Source organism: Toxotes jaculatrix, chromosome 1, assembly GCF_017976425.1.
Source record: "Toxotes jaculatrix isolate fToxJac2 chromosome 1, fToxJac2.pri, whole genome shotgun sequence".
NCBI lineage: Eukaryota > Metazoa > Chordata > Actinopteri > Toxotidae > Toxotes > Toxotes jaculatrix.
In genome coordinates, this window is record NC_054394.1 from 5,950,655 (window position 1) to 5,966,218 (window position 15,564).

A 15,564-nucleotide genomic window follows, 5' to 3' on the forward strand; every position below is an offset into this window, starting at 1 on the left:
CCTGACAGAGACATTACTACCCACACACACACATACAGTACACACTGTATCTTCATGTACCCTCAGGCATATCACAGTGATAATGCCACCCTCTGATCTGACAAGTAAAGGTCAGCAACAATACTGACAACATTTTGTACTATTCTAACTATCCCACTGTTCTGTGTATCTATGCCCCTGTGTGTCTGTGTGTGTGTGTGTTCATGTATTTGTCTAAACCCACACATATTTTTCAGTCTATGTGCTGTGTGTGTGCCCACATGTGTGCATTAGTGCATGTTCATACACCGACATCTGTCTCTTCATGACCTTGTGTGTGTGTGTGTGTGTGTGTGTGTGTATACGTACCAAACAGTGGTGCAGCAGGCCCTTTGCTAAGCAGCTGGAATGGATGAGCATGGACTGTGATTCTGACACCACCACACCTCATTATCAACTGACTCCTGCTGTGACAGAGAGACAGGGGGAGAGAGAGAGAGAGAGAGGTGGGGTGGTGGAAATGAATAGTTGAAGTTATTCATTAACAACCTTTTTATTCCTCCCTCTCTCTCTCTCCCACTGTGGACACTCTCAGAGATGCTGAGCAGGAAAAACACCACAGTGTGTTTCGCTCTGGGTCCTGTCTCACACATGGACATCCAAGAGCATTTATCTTTGGACAACTAGAAAACAGTGTTCAGAAGTAACATGTAACTTTCAGTGGCTATAGTAAGATTATAATCAACAGTCAAAAGGACAAATTCATTAAAAATTCATTTTTCTCACAAGCAGCTGTCAACTAATCAGCTAGAAAAGTTGACTTCCTTTTCCTGAACGTAGTCCCACTGTTGTGAATTTATCATACAAACTGATCTCAGAGTGTGTTGTCACCCTTCGTACAGTTGGTTGTCTTATGACTCACAGGACAGGAAAAAAAATGACCCTCACTTTAAAGGTATCAGAAGAGAAAAACAGCTTCTGGTCTATGAGACACTCAGGAGTCATCAGGAACAATGACAAAGCAGAGTAATAACATCATTTATGCTGCACTGTAATACTTCTAATTACTTCTTCAATCCAGTTTTCCCAGACCAAAATGTCAGGGTCAGAATTTGGCCTTATTTGTCGTGACAAAGATGTGTAAAAAGCCATTATGATAGTCTGAAGATCAATGATAATTTACTTTAGCAGCAATTTTGTACACTATATTTTTTATAGGACTTAAATGTAACTTAAATGTACAGTATCATTTTGGGAAAAATCTTCAGCTCTGGAAAACATCATCTCAATGTCACCAATTTGATTTTGCATTTCCAAAGTGGCCATCAGACAAACACACAGTGGCCTCACAAAGTTTCAGCCCCTTCACTTTATTGTTGCAGATTCATTTTTAAATGAATCTACACCCAATAACCCATAATGATGAGTGAAAACCTTTTTAGAAATTCTTGCAGATTTATTAAAAATACAAAAATCTGTCATTTACCAAAGTATTCAGACCCTTAATTCAGTACTTTGTAGAAGCCCCTGTGGCAGCAATTACAGCTTCCAGTCTTTGTCTCTACAAGCTTTGCACACCTGGATTTGGGCAGTTTATCCCATTATTCCTGGCAGATCCGCTCAAACTCTGTCAGATTGGACAGAAAGCTCCTGCAAACTGCCATCTTCAGGTCTCTGCACAGATGTTCTATGAGGTTTAATTCTGGGCTTTGGCTCGGCCACTTAAGGACAATCAGAGACTTGGCCCGAAGCCACTCCAGCGTTGTCTTGGCTGTGTGCTTCAGGTCATTGTCGTGCTGAAAAGTGAACCGGAACCCCAGTGTCAGGTTGTGTGCAGTCTGGAGCAGGTTTTCTTCAAGGACCTCTCTGTACTAGGCTGAATTCATTCTTCCTTCAGTAATGACCAGTCTCCCTGTCCCTGCTGCTGAAACAACACATACAACACATGTGAGATTGCAAAAGTGAATGTGTGTGAATACTTTCTGAAGTCACTGTATTTCACTGTACTTTGATGCTCTAAACTTCAAAACTGCTTTGGCTCTGTGCATCTGTGGTTATGACTTGCATCAGCTAGACACCAGTAAAACTGCCTGCAGGTGCATTTCATTTTGTGTACTTTTTTTTTTAACCTGGTATATGCATTAATGCTACCTGAAGACAAACAAATATATTTGTTTATGTTCTCAGTTACCAGATAATGATGGCTAGTTGTTTGTTAGGCTGTGTCCAGACAGGGCAAGTGTGTCTATGGTGCCAAAGATTATTGGGCACACAGAGGGAACAGGGGAGAAAGGAAGAGAGGGAGGACATTTGAGAGAGAAGAGGCACTAAGAGGGAGGACAGAGAGAGACAGAAGGAAAAGAGTGAGTGCTCATAGGGAGGAGAATCATAACAGGCTCAGATCAATGTGGAGCTCTCTGCAGACTGTCCAATTAGGCTAATGAGTTCAGGGGATTAGCAGTGGCTCACTCGCACACACTGAAACAGCACACACACTCATTGTGCGTGCATACACAACCTTTAAAAAAGAAAAACACATGTTCACCTGCAGCAACTCATCCACAAACATATTTATCATATCTTAACCTTTTAGACATTTAGAAGATCTAAAACAACGTTAGATGCAGATTCAAATGGAACATTGTGTGTGTGTGTGTGCTCGTGTGTGCACTGAGTTGTGTTGAGTTGTACAGTCACTTGAAGCAATTCATGTTGGTTTTTGCTGCATCATGCTGGTGCCTCAAGCGGTGTCGTAAAGACCAGCCTATTGCACTTGACGTCATACTGATCTATGGCCACAGTATACTCCTGCTCTCAAAGACCTCATCGGGTCAACAGTGAGTGTTACCCAATTCTCAACCCATTTTATTGCACGGTATATGGAGGAAAGGCCTGAAGCTCACGGGAAGAATTCACAATATGGGAGTGAGAAAGGAGAGTAGGTGGACGAGAGAAATGAAAAGGGTTGGAAGGGGAGAAAATGAGAGGTTGCAGAGGACAGGGCTGAAAGCCGAGAGGAGTGAAAATGAGGGTGGAACAAAGGAGAAAGATAGAAGATGGGAGGAGAAGAGCACACAGAGATCAGAACAGAGGAGAGGAGAAGGAAATATTGAAGTGGTTGTGGAAAAAAACGAGTGGAGAGGTAACCCTCCACAGACACAGGGAGAATTGCTATTGATCAGGCTTATCGTGCGTTTTCTCTTCCCTGTTTTTCACTCCTTCACCTCCCTCCCCCGTCTCTCTTCTCTCATCTTTTTTCTCCTCCGCATCCCTCCTCCAGCCCTCCTCTCACTTTCATCTGTCTCTTCTCTCTCTCATTTCTCACCCTGTAATCTCTCTCCTCTGCAGCAAGTTTATAGATCTCATAAACTGTCAAAAGACTGTTTAGTTTTTAATTTGTCACCGTTTGTCACGTCTGCCTGTTGATCTGTCTCTAAGCATCCCTCTCTGTAAAGGAATAAAATGCATGTTTGTGTCTCAGTGTGTGCTGTACATTATCACAGAGAGTAAAACTAATCTAAAGAAATTAAAATCTGCCTGTGGCACTAAGTTTGTCCCGAGTTTCATCCTCCTCAGTTTGTTTGTCAGATGAATAGTCTTGACGGAGGCTGTTTGACCATGTTTTTAGCCAGACCAGTGGCATGTCCCGACCAACACTCTGGTCCAGATTGCCATGAATGATTCTACAGACATTCATGGTGCCCAGGGGATGAATCCTAATAATGTTGATGATCCACTGACTTTTCATCTAATGCTGTCAAACTTAATTTAATTAATTAGGTTAATTTAACTTAATTTGTCCAACACGTTTATGCAACACTTTATAGCCAAATATTAGTGAAACTAATGACATTCTGCCTCAGCTGTACTTGGTTTTTAGTGTTAATTAGCAAATGTTAGCATGCTAACATACCAGAATAAAATGAACATGGCAAACAGTATACCTACTGAACATCAACATGTTAGCATTGTCGTTGTGAGCATGTTGCCGTACATGCTTCTATTCTGTGAAAATTAGGTTATGCTCTACGATATTCTCTTTTAAATAATTTCTTTAAACTTTTTAAACTCACACACTTGGTGCGTTTCATTTAGTAACTTGTTTTGCAACTTTGTTATTTCAGTTTTTGCTGGTTTTTCATCTCTGAATAAAATATATGAAAACTAAAGTGAGGGGTGAATGGATGCTTCATGAGCATGTTATTTCGATTTAGATTTTAGTAAGGGCAAACGAGGGCAATGAGAGCTGTCTTTAGGTGTGTTCATACACACACACACACACACACACACTCTGTCATTTCGGCTGTCATCTTGGCCCAGGTGTGGACGTGCTCCTCGCAGTAGAGAGGTATTGCAAAGCTGGATGGTGATGGACAGAACACCTTTAAACCCCTCTGGGTCCTTCAGCGTATCACCACACACACATTCACACTCTCACATACACGTACACACACATTATCCTTTCCAAATCAATGTCCAGATCTTGACACCATTGTATGGGCACTGAAGGGAGCTCTCCAGGCGAGGCAGACTCTGTGTGTGTGTGTGTGTGTGTACACTTCTATCCCTCGTGGCTCCACCCTCCATCGCTGCAATTTGCCTCTTTTATCGCCATCAGGGGAGCAAATGGTTTCTATAGCGACAGGCAGTAGGAATTTTTCTGAAAACATTTTTTCTCTCAGTTTTGAAGCCCTGGGGAGTGAGAGGGAGAGTGTGTGTGTGTGTGTGTGTGTGTGTGTGTGTGCCTGCACTGCAAACCAGTTAAGTTTATGACCAAATTTAATTTCTTGGTAATGTTTGCATATATCTCTCTGTCCTATAGAAGGATTTGCATGTAGTATGTTTTCACTTTTTACATGTTTTATGTTTACATTGCTCATTTATTCTCAGTTTGTTGTATTATTCATTGTCTCAAATTTCATGTTTAATTCTGTGCCCATAACACACTTGACTCAGTTTCAGGCTGATGTTACACATCACGCTGTCACCCTGCCTGTCTGCCCAAAGGTGCTAAAACCTCAAGACAGGACAAGGTTTTACATGAGGACATGTGTCATTAGACCTCAGCAGATGGACACGCACACATACACACATTAGGATGTTGTAGGCCCCTCAGAGGCATCCATGTCCTCTCTCTCCCTGTCTTTTACTTTTGAATGTTTCTCATGTTTTTTTCGCCTTCTCATGCCCACAAGGAGGTAAAGTTTGTCAGCTTCAATATGAGGGAGAGTCTTAATATCCCCAAATCCCTTTGTCCTCACTATCAGGTTTTATGCTGTGAGAAAAATGTGGAACAGTAATGCGGGAACTATCAAAATTTCACCAGGCTCAAAAAACACTTGCCCTACAAATCACTGTAGGTAAAGTATAATGCAAGAGTCAGACTAAGTTTTTAAAGGCAAGGACACACTACACGGTTACCAAATCTGAATCAATCACAAGAGTCATGGTATTCAAGTGTATTTGCAACATGTATATACTTGTGTGACTGTGAGTGAAACATTTCAGACAAACTTCATCATGTAGTTTGCTATGTCATGCTGATAATGACACAGACCTTCAATCAAGTGGCCTTGCAAAGATGAACAAAATGTAATCCTCGCTCAGCGAAGTTAACAGAACAGAACAGAGCATTCTGTATCCATGACTTACAACAGATGTTGCATTAATCTTGCTTCTCTTTGAGTACAAATTTTAAGTTTGTGGTAGCATGAAAATATAATCTTTAGATGAATGTTCTTGAGAGAAGGGTTTGCAGAATTTCAGTTTCTTTGAAGCATGTGCTTCAAAGAAACTGAAATTCTGCAAACATCAGCTGTGAAGCACACACTTCTCCATTTTTTCAGCGTTACAAGGCTTTAGCCACACGTGTCGTAGCCACGTCACACATCATTAATTTGAATAATTTGGAGCAGAAGGTAGGGAACCTGTCAGGCCACCTCCAGGCGCTGAAGAAAGCTTGTCTTTGTTGTGTCTCACATGGTCAAACTCTTTAAACACAGCAGTTTAAGGTCATAATTATATTTTAAAATACTCGGCTCCAGAAATGCAAAAATTTCTCATTCAAAAACATCCGTCCAAGTTTTTAATGGACAATTAAATGATCAAGTTTGGGCCACTGGTGATCAGTGCACATGGGGTAATTTTTCTGAGGGACAGAAACACCTCAGTTTTGGTATTTGACAGCAATAAATGAAATGAGATGGAGAAGAGCAGCTTCTTCTGCTTCACTCAGTTTCTTTTATTTTTCTGTCTCTCCTTTTCTCTCAGCACAAATTGGGCTATAACCTTTAGAAATCTGTATTTACTTTCAGGTGCGTGTGTGGTCCTGAACGTTTGTGTGTCCATGAGCTCTCTTGTTTGTATTATTGGCTGGACTTTGGGACTCTTACTCACTGAATGTAATGCATATCGTGCCGTGTGTGTGTGTGTGTTTCAAACTTTGTGAAAATGAGAAGTGCACACGAGCATTCACACACACACCATGGCCGACTGCTTTTGCTGCTTTGAATTTGCTTTGTCTTCTCTGGGATGAATTGTAGACTGTCAGTCATGTGCTCAGGGTGGGATTCCCTGCCAAGGTCTCCACTGGCTCTGCTATAGGCAGATAGGACAGGACAGAAACACACTAACACACTCTCTCTCACACACACACACACAAAACAGAGACACTCCGATACACTGTTCTGCATAATACCCTTTTGCCAGCCTCCCCATGTTGTGAAATGGCTTTGCTCCAGCCGTGGCCACATTTCCTTGCCAGTCTGCACAGACACACACACTCACACACACAGCACTCAGCAGATGCTAAGCCAGGATCCCTGCCTGCAACGTAACCCTGCTTGATCCTCCATCATACACACAGACCCACTCCACCCTGCTGAGTGGCCGAGTGCAAGCCATCCACCTCTTGCCTACTGACAGGGAGCAGCAGTCTGTCAAAAACATCAAACCAAGACTGGCTTAAAGGTCCAATCCCCTCAAAAATCCTGTTCTGTTGAGCCCGATGGACGAGGTTCAGTGTGGAGCGCTGAGCGCCAGTGGAGTGATTTAAAACGGCTTCCCCTGCTGGATCCGTCTCAAAGTAACACTCTGTAACTCTACCAGCTCTTCCCTCTGTGGGACAGTCGGTGCCCTTTTAGTCTGTCTGGCCTTTTGATTGGTGGATATCAACAAAAAGAAATGGCATGACCATAAAGGCCACTTCAGGGTTCACAACAGATGCTGGTGCAGTCAGCATAAGCAGTGAAACTAAAAGTACAAACTTAAATACAGCCTTGCTTTCTTGCTGGTGGTTGTTGGCTATTAGGTTTAATCAGTCAGGTCCAGCAGCTGAGTTACCTTCACACCTTCACCAACTCAAGGATTCAGTTTTGGTTTATTTTTTGTTTTAATTCAGAGCCTTACACAGAGATAATGTTATGTTTAAGTGAACCCAAACACAGACTCAGTGTTTAGATGATCAGGTAAAGACAGGGAATGGGTTAGGTAGGGCTCCAACAGGTGAAGGTGGAGGGTGGATGGTTGGGCTGATCTGAGCGGGAAATGAGGGAGGAGCTAGCAGGAGAGGCAGGTGATTGAGGAAAGCTGGTGGCTGGTGGAAATGAACAGGTTTTGGGGTAGGGAGCGTGGCAGGCAGAGAGTGGAGCAGGAAGACTGATCAGGGAGGTGATCCTGAGGCACAAGGAAACAAAGGACAGTTCAAGCAAATACACAAGGATCAAAAAACTGCAGTGGTCACTACTGTGGTTTAAATACTGCTGGGCTGATGAGCTGATGGATGGCAGGTGTGTAGACAGATTGCCAATCAGAGAGCCAGGAGAGAGTGAGGAGCGCCACGCCCACAGCACAGACACACATACGCACTCATACACTGAGACAGACAAGGGAGGAACTGGAGTCATGGCATTTCATTGCCATGAAATATAACCTTTTTTTTTTTTTGCTGCATCATGTTTCTTATTGTCTTACATGTGTTTTTTTTTTTGAGGTTACTGTCCATGTTATTGTCAGTTTCATTTCTAACGTACTGCTTATTTACATCCTCAGCTGTCTTGATGAGGATCCCTTTGTGACTTGGTACTGTTCTTACATTGCTTTTCTCGTACTGAGGGGTCAAAGGTCATTTGTATGAGGTAGACAATTATTTGTATGTGTTATTTACCTTATATTGTTGTGTAATTGGTGAGTGGGTATAAGTTAGGTTTATTAATAAACAGCTCCCTGTTTGTTTTTGCTCCTCATAAACTGTCCATCTACTCGTGTCGTGTACTCCACTGACCGACTCTGCCATCCCTAGAGCCGTGCCACTACCACGGCTCAAAAGCTCTGTTAATTGTCATTCCGATTTTATGTCTCTCCCCCCTTACGTCTTGCTTCAGTGAACTTACCAGATTATCATTTAAAATCATGTGTACATCATACGTTATACAGGAGAACACAGCTTTCCACTTTACCCGTCTGGTGCGGTTTTCTTCCCCACATGCACACACAGACACACGCAGCCACAAACACACACACACACACACACATGCACCTCTCAGTAAATGTCAGACACCCCAGGATTCATCTTCAGTGTCTGTTAGAAGCAGGGGCTTTGTACTACCCAGAACAAGTCAGTGTCCATGAAACTGTGCCCAGCGCTTCCTGGTAACGCTGGAAAGCCAATATCTCTGTCTCTCTCTCTCTCTCTCCCTCTCTCTTTCGCTCTATACGGTGCGCAATTACGGCAATTATGCCGCCTCTTCACAACACCACAACCCAGCACTAAAATGCTGGGAAAACAGAATACATGGAGCAAAAGCAAGCAAGGGAAACTGAGAGAGATAAAGAAAGATGAATGATGAAAATCTTTCTTTGGTAAAAGGTGGCAAAAGTCGATGGGTCTATTCAGCGTTCAGACAGACAGGCTTTTAGTGCTCTAACACCAAACAATAGCCACCGCTGGTTTTACCTGAGGTAACTACTCACTTTCACCCAGTGGCTGATCATTTCTTACCCCTATGTGAGATGATGCAGCTTTATCTGTGCAACATGAAGAAACACTGAAGAAGAGACATATTGAGCTGGACTGACCTGACCCAGGTACAGCTGAGGTGGCCAAAAATGAACTGAACAAATCTTTTTTTTTTATTTTTTATTTAACTGGATTCAGGTTCAGCAGAGATTTAAAAAATGGAGAGAGAGAGAAAGAGAGAGAAAAGCAAAACTGTTGTGCTCCTTTCATTCTGCAATACGCAGTCCATCCACATTAGTTCTGATCAGTGGCTGCCTCAAGGCTCTCTCTCCCTCCTCCTCCATCCCTCTCTCTCTCCCTCCCTCTCTTTGTTTACCACGTAGAGGTTGATTTATGTCGGCTGCACTTGGCAGAGTTGGGTGGCGTGGGCGAGATACAGCAGCTGAAGGGGAGAGAGAGAGAAGGGGGAGACAAGCAGGAGGGAGGAGAAGAAGGGGAAGCGAAATGAGTAAGGCCAAATCGAAGTGATGTATCAGGGGAGAGGAGGGAGAGAGAGATGAGCAGAGAGGAGGAAAGAAGAGACTAAGGGTTGGATGAGAATAGTAAGTAAGGAGGGATTACAGGATGGAGGAGGGAGGTTGGGTGAGGAGACGGGCAGAGGTGTTGGACTGGCCTTAGGTGTCTTACTCTGATTTGTATCTTTTATGATGCTTCTTCATGTCAGAACACAAGGTCTCATGCTGCAGTCCCTCTGGCTCGATCGCTCCTGTTGTGTGTTTCCTCCTCGTCCCTCTCATTATGTCTACTTGTACATTTTAGTCTTATCACTGACAGTCAGGATAGGTTAGGTTAGAGCTAATTACATTTCATTAGGTATAACTTTAATGGTCTCTTTTGGAAAGCAGGGCCATTGCAGCTGCAGTATCGTGAGATCACTCAAGACAGTGGGGGTTATGTTTACAATTCAGTCAGCTGTTTTGAGCTGAAAGAGATGAATGAAATTATGTGAGGCTTACGGGCTGCAGCAAAAGACTTTATATTCATGAGACAGGGATATAAGTCGAGATATTTTTTTTTAAAATGTAGTGATAAAGACTGCTTTTTAAAAAAATCTACATATTCAAAAATGCAAAAGGTGAGTGCAAGAGAGTGACCAGGGTCAAAGGTGAAAATGAATATTTGTAAAATACTGATAATTGAGAACCTTTTTATATTGTACACTTTTTTGCACTGAGTAACCAGCCAAAAATAAAAGCCCTGGCACCACTCAGCCAGTGAAATAAGAAAATCCTGACATCACACAAACCAAAGTGTTGAATTTAAAACAATCCTTTGTGTGCCAAAGGCAGTTCAAATGTATTAATAATTCAGTAACAAGACTAAGAGTCTACAGCCGCACTGATGATCTTTAGCAGGTATAATGTTGGCCATGTTAACTATCCTAGTTTAGTATGCTAGCATGCTAAAATTTTGCTGTGAATTGCTGAACAACATCAATATGATCCTCCATGAGTAGTTACGGAGATATTTCAGTCTGAACCAAAGTCATGGTCTGTGCTATGATGGCTAGAAGTCAAAAGGAAAAAAGTGTAAAAAAAATAGTACATCTTTTTAATGACATTAAAAACTGTATCCTTTCTCTCCCGCCCTTCTTGCAGCCGGTCAGTTGAGCCAGTCGGCTTACTTCTCCCTCCAGCTGCCCTACACTGTGCTGGGCCTCGGACGCAGCGCCAACTTCCTGGACCACCTTTTTGTTGGCATCCCCCGGCAGCCTGGAGAGACGGTGAGGAAATATGAGAAGGTTATATTACCTCGACACTTCGCAGCACGCCTTTAGAACAGCTACAGGCTGCACGATCTCACAGAATATTTGAGGCAGGTTCTCTTACAGAGGTGTGTGCATGCTACAGCTGAGAAAAGGTAGGAAGAGCGCTGAGCCAAACCAGAGCAAACCCCTTCAATGCACCGGACGCAAACTGCATTAAAATACCTGTCTCATAAAAACACACCTTAGAACATGTATAGTGCCACTCGTGCCAAATGAAGTCATTTCTGAGCACCCTATCCTGTTCTGCATATAACAGTGCATGTGAGGCTGAGATAGTTAATGTCTGTGTAATAAGTCTAGGAAGAAACGGCAGTGAGAGACAAACAAAAACAGGCTTGGGATCAAGATGTTAAGCTTTCCAAGAAAAATATCTAATGGCAGACCAATTCATGGTAAGAGCAATTCAGGCAGTTTTAAAGTCATAAGCAGGGAGCAAAACTGTTGTTCTTCTCCCTGCTGCTCAGGCTTTGTTTCATCAGCGGCTGAATGGTACACATTTCTTCCGAGCATTGTGAGGCTGGTTTGAAGGGTGTTCAGTGAAGATTCAGAACAGGGATTTCCCTCTACCAATGTTCTTATCAAATTAGAAATGCTGAGCAGAAACAGCTGTGAAAATGTTTCATGCTTGGTTGAGGCGGTTTTTCTTTTTAATTCAAGCCCCAGTTAATGCAACAAAATACGTGATAACTGGTGTTTATATCAGTTGTCACGTAATGATATGTACAAAATGTTTGCAGGCGACGGTAGCACGTTACAGGAGCATGGGAAAGTCTTGTACTCCATGTTTTGTTTTTTGTTTTTACTTACTTGTCAAGTGAATGATCAAGTTGTTATTTGCTAACAAAAAAACCCAATTAAGACCTACACAGTTCTCAGGTCTTTTCTCACTCCAGTGTTCTACTGGAAGTCTTTGGTTTGTTTGTGTCTTTATAGATCCTGTTCATTTTCTTGTACAGGACCAAATAGTGTTTTATTGTTGTTGCAGAATTTTCACAGTTTAACTAATTTGAATTCACACAATAAGACTTTTTTTTTTAAATAGAAACTAAACCCCGCTCAGTGAGGAATGGTTCATTATTTTGCAATGTTTTGATAGCAGTAACTTTTCAAGCTTTTTTTTTCTTGCGGCTCTCACCGTTAGAAAAAGTCAGAGTTTTAACAAGTTGAACATGATGGCGCACTGACAGTTTCTTCATGCCAGATAAATTCCACTTCCTGCTTGTAATATATTGGATGATTGATGACATCACCTGGGGAATTGATAAAGGTGGAGTGAGCTCCTCACTGGAACAGAAATACCAACACACCCGTTTTTTTTACTTTGAACTTCCATCACATCTTTATTCATCAGCCCTGTGAGCGGAGGATGTATGAATGACTCTCTGGATGCAGCCCTTGTGTGCCTTCTGTCATTCTACAAGCTGGCGTTATATGAATATAGTAAATAATTGATTGGTTTTATGGTTTTAATCTATTCGTCAGCCACATTTCTACACTACACTACACTACCTCAAATGTCAGCTCTCTTCAGTTCAGCTCTCTCACTCTCTCGGCATTCATCTCCATCTCTGTTTTCTCTCTCGCTCGCTCTCTCACGTTGCACTCGTCACACTGAATATTAGGCACGACAGGGCCCTTTTTTTCCCTCCCGTGTGGTACCAAGGTCTTCGTCAAGCGGCTGATTAGAATTGCAGATCGGTCGGTCCGCGGCTCAGAAACTGTAGTGCACCAAGAACACTCATCTCAAACAAGCTGCTTTGTTGTCCCCTTTCCACACACTCCTTTTTTTCTCTGCAAAGAAATGTGATCTTTTCCCCCCGTTTTTCCTCTTCCTCACCCATTCCCTGTACAAAGTGAATTAATGAATGCCTGAAGATGCAGCCCATTATGCAGGGTACTTTTTTTTTTTTTACCCGGAGGGACTTGGAAGTGGAGTAACTTCATCAGATCTACCTGTAATGAGGGGGAGAAGCTTTGGGAAGCTCTTTAGGAGAGAGGAGAAGGTTTACACCACCCCGCTCAGTGGGCAGGTTCCGATCTTTCTGTTTGTCGACTCTCTTGATCTGTCTCTCGCTCATTTTTGTTCTCGTTCCCTCTCTGTCTTCATTTCTGCCCTGCTCCCATTCTCTTGCTTTCCTCCCCACTGTGGCCTTTACAATTGCCTCCTCCAAACTGAGGCTTCCTGCCTGCTGTTTCACAGAAGGAGAGGTTTTGTAAAATCTACTTGGATATCTTCCATCTTCTGTCCAATCATTCCTCTCTTTTATTCACCCCCTCCCCATCTTCCTCTGTTAGTCTCTCTCCTCCTGTTCACTTATCTTCCACCCAGGGGATTCCCTTTGCTGCTCAAAGTGGTTTACTTCACTAATCAGTCCCCTACTTGTCACTCTCACTCTCCCTCTGTCTCCCTCACCCACCATCTCTGTATCTGTCTGCCTCGCTCTCTCATAGTGTGCCAGTTTCCCTGGCTTTGAACCAGAGTGTCTCTCTTTCTCTCTGAAGACTTGGGAACACTTTTCTCTTCCAAACAGCCAGATCGGATCTGCTCCCAGGCAGCAGTAGTGGAGGCTGACTCGTCTCCAGCTTCTGCTCCCCCGCCAGTTGCCGCACCGACGGCAGCGCTTTCCAAGAGCTAAGCGACAATGGCTGGCGGCGAGAATGTGCTCGTTATGTAAAAAGCAATGCCGTTGTTGCACGCTTATTCAAAATAGCTGCAAGATGTGGTTCCTCTCAATTGATGGAGAACAGAGAGCTACAATTAACGAGCAGTGGCACTTCCACACGCTGCCAAATGCAGAACTGCAAATGTGAATTCCTCTCAGCTACAAGAATGATTAGAGCTTTTAAATCGTTGATATCACGGCCCTCCCCTGTTCATGTCGCTTAACCCCTGTGAACTCTTTACCCCTAATGAGCCTAAGCACGAGCTGAGATGCTTGAACAAGACACAAGGTAAATCAGACTCAGGAAAACAGAAAGCCAGCAGAAACTGATGATGATTCTGGGCTTTTCCAGATATCAAAGCACTACAGTCTGTGTCTGTATCTTATGTCAGATGTCATTATTGGATGCTGAACCTTCAAGGATCAGTGTATGATTCAGGGGGATCTGTTGGCAGAAATAGAATATAATGTTTGTGACTATGTTTTCCTTAGTGTATAACCTGAAACTAAGAATGGTGTTTTTGTTAGTTTAGAATGAGCCCTTCATATCTACATAGGGAGCAGGTCCTCTCCCACAGAGCTCACGATGTTGCACCACCATGTTTCTACGGTAGCCCAGAACAGACAAACCAAACACCAGCTCTAGAGAGAGCCTTTAGAAGGACACTGTAGGTTCACCTACATGCTTGGAAAGGGGGAACGAGGGGAGGGGTATTCAGTGTGTTGCAATCTGCAACCTCAGCGCTAATTTTTAACAAAAAAAATTAGTAACTAAAAAATATGAGGACAGAAGAGAGAGAAATGTGATCTAAACAAAGGATATAAACCAGAGACATGCAGCCCAGAGGACACATGTAAACCAGAAACGAGTTATGTGACAGTGTTGACCAGGTGCAGGTAAATGTGTTCAGGGGAGGAGGGTGGGGGTGCACCCCTGAGTTTGTGTTACAGCCTCCTGTTCTTTTAACTGGGTTTTTGTGTTCACCCCACCCCATACTCTATACTCTACAGAATATGTTGCCTTTCACTTCTTATAAACTGTTTCTTCACGTGATTTTCTGTGATGTTTTTTTTTTTTTGGCTCACAGTGTACTACTGTCACATGAAATAGGACAATCAACTGGATTACATGTCCCTTAATATTCATATTATGGACAAAAATCAAGTTAGTCATTACTGGGCAGTTTAGAGAAAAAAAAAACGTTATGACAGTAATTACCTAAAATCACCCCAGACCTTGATGTGCTTTTAATGTGAGCGCGAACACACACTGGTTCCAATTTTCTCCCATGAATTCAGTCTGCAGAGCAGAGCTCAGTGCTGCCATAATGAGTCAAGTCACAGGATGAGAAAAGACGACGTATATCATCAAGACAGAGACTGAGATAATGACTCTCTTCTGTGGACGGCTGAACTCTCACACACAACCACGGAAATACTTAATCACACATGCAAGTACACACACCTATATGCACACAGACACACACACACACACACTACAAAAACTCTGTTGCTCCCCAAAGCAGCAGTAATTTATTTCAAGTAGCAGGTTGTCTGTGCCGTAAATGCGCTGCTTAAAATAGCCTCTCCACAGTAGCTGAGGAAAAACATGGGACTCTATTACTCTGCCCCATAGGACTTAACATACATATTGTGACGTGTGTGTGTATGTGTGTGTGTGTTTGTGCGTGTGTCTCTCGTGGAAATCTGCACTGCTATCTTGTATGTTCACCACAGTGTATTACCATGTGTGTGCATACCCAGTTCATGTGTTTTCTCTATCTTTCCAGGACATAAGGAAGCAGGAGTGGACGGCCATCATTCCCAACTCTCAGCTCATTGTCATCCCCTACCCGCACAACAAGCCGCGCAGGTACATAAACACTTATACTCGAGGATATTACACTGTATAGAATGGGTCATATGGGCCCATTTTCCTCGTTCACAGCAATGTAATTTTTTTTCTGGGAGGACCCATTGACGCTTGTTGCTACGGATACCATTCAACACTTTAACCACCTCATCCGATGCCACTTAACGACATATTCAAGTTGATGTTACCTGAGCTCAGAGCAGATAGAGTCCCTGTGGTGTGTCTTCACAAAACGATACCCAGATGTGAGCGTGCAAATTCTCTC

The 15,564-nt window shown here is 43.0% G+C and overlaps 1 protein-coding gene across 1 annotated transcript in view; it reads left to right on the forward strand.

Annotated features, from left to right (window-relative positions):
- itfg1 (integrin alpha FG-GAP repeat containing 1) overlaps window positions 1-15,564 on the forward strand; it is a 122,769-nt gene that overhangs the window by 98,822 nt on the left and 8,383 nt on the right. Inside the window, exons 15-16 of the mRNA XM_041041986.1 lie at window positions 10,594-10,718; window positions 15,217-15,299. Of these exons, the coding sequence (XP_040897920.1) occupies window positions 10,594-10,718; window positions 15,217-15,299 (208 nt within the window). The remainder of the gene's footprint in view (window positions 1-10,593; window positions 10,719-15,216; window positions 15,300-15,564) is intronic.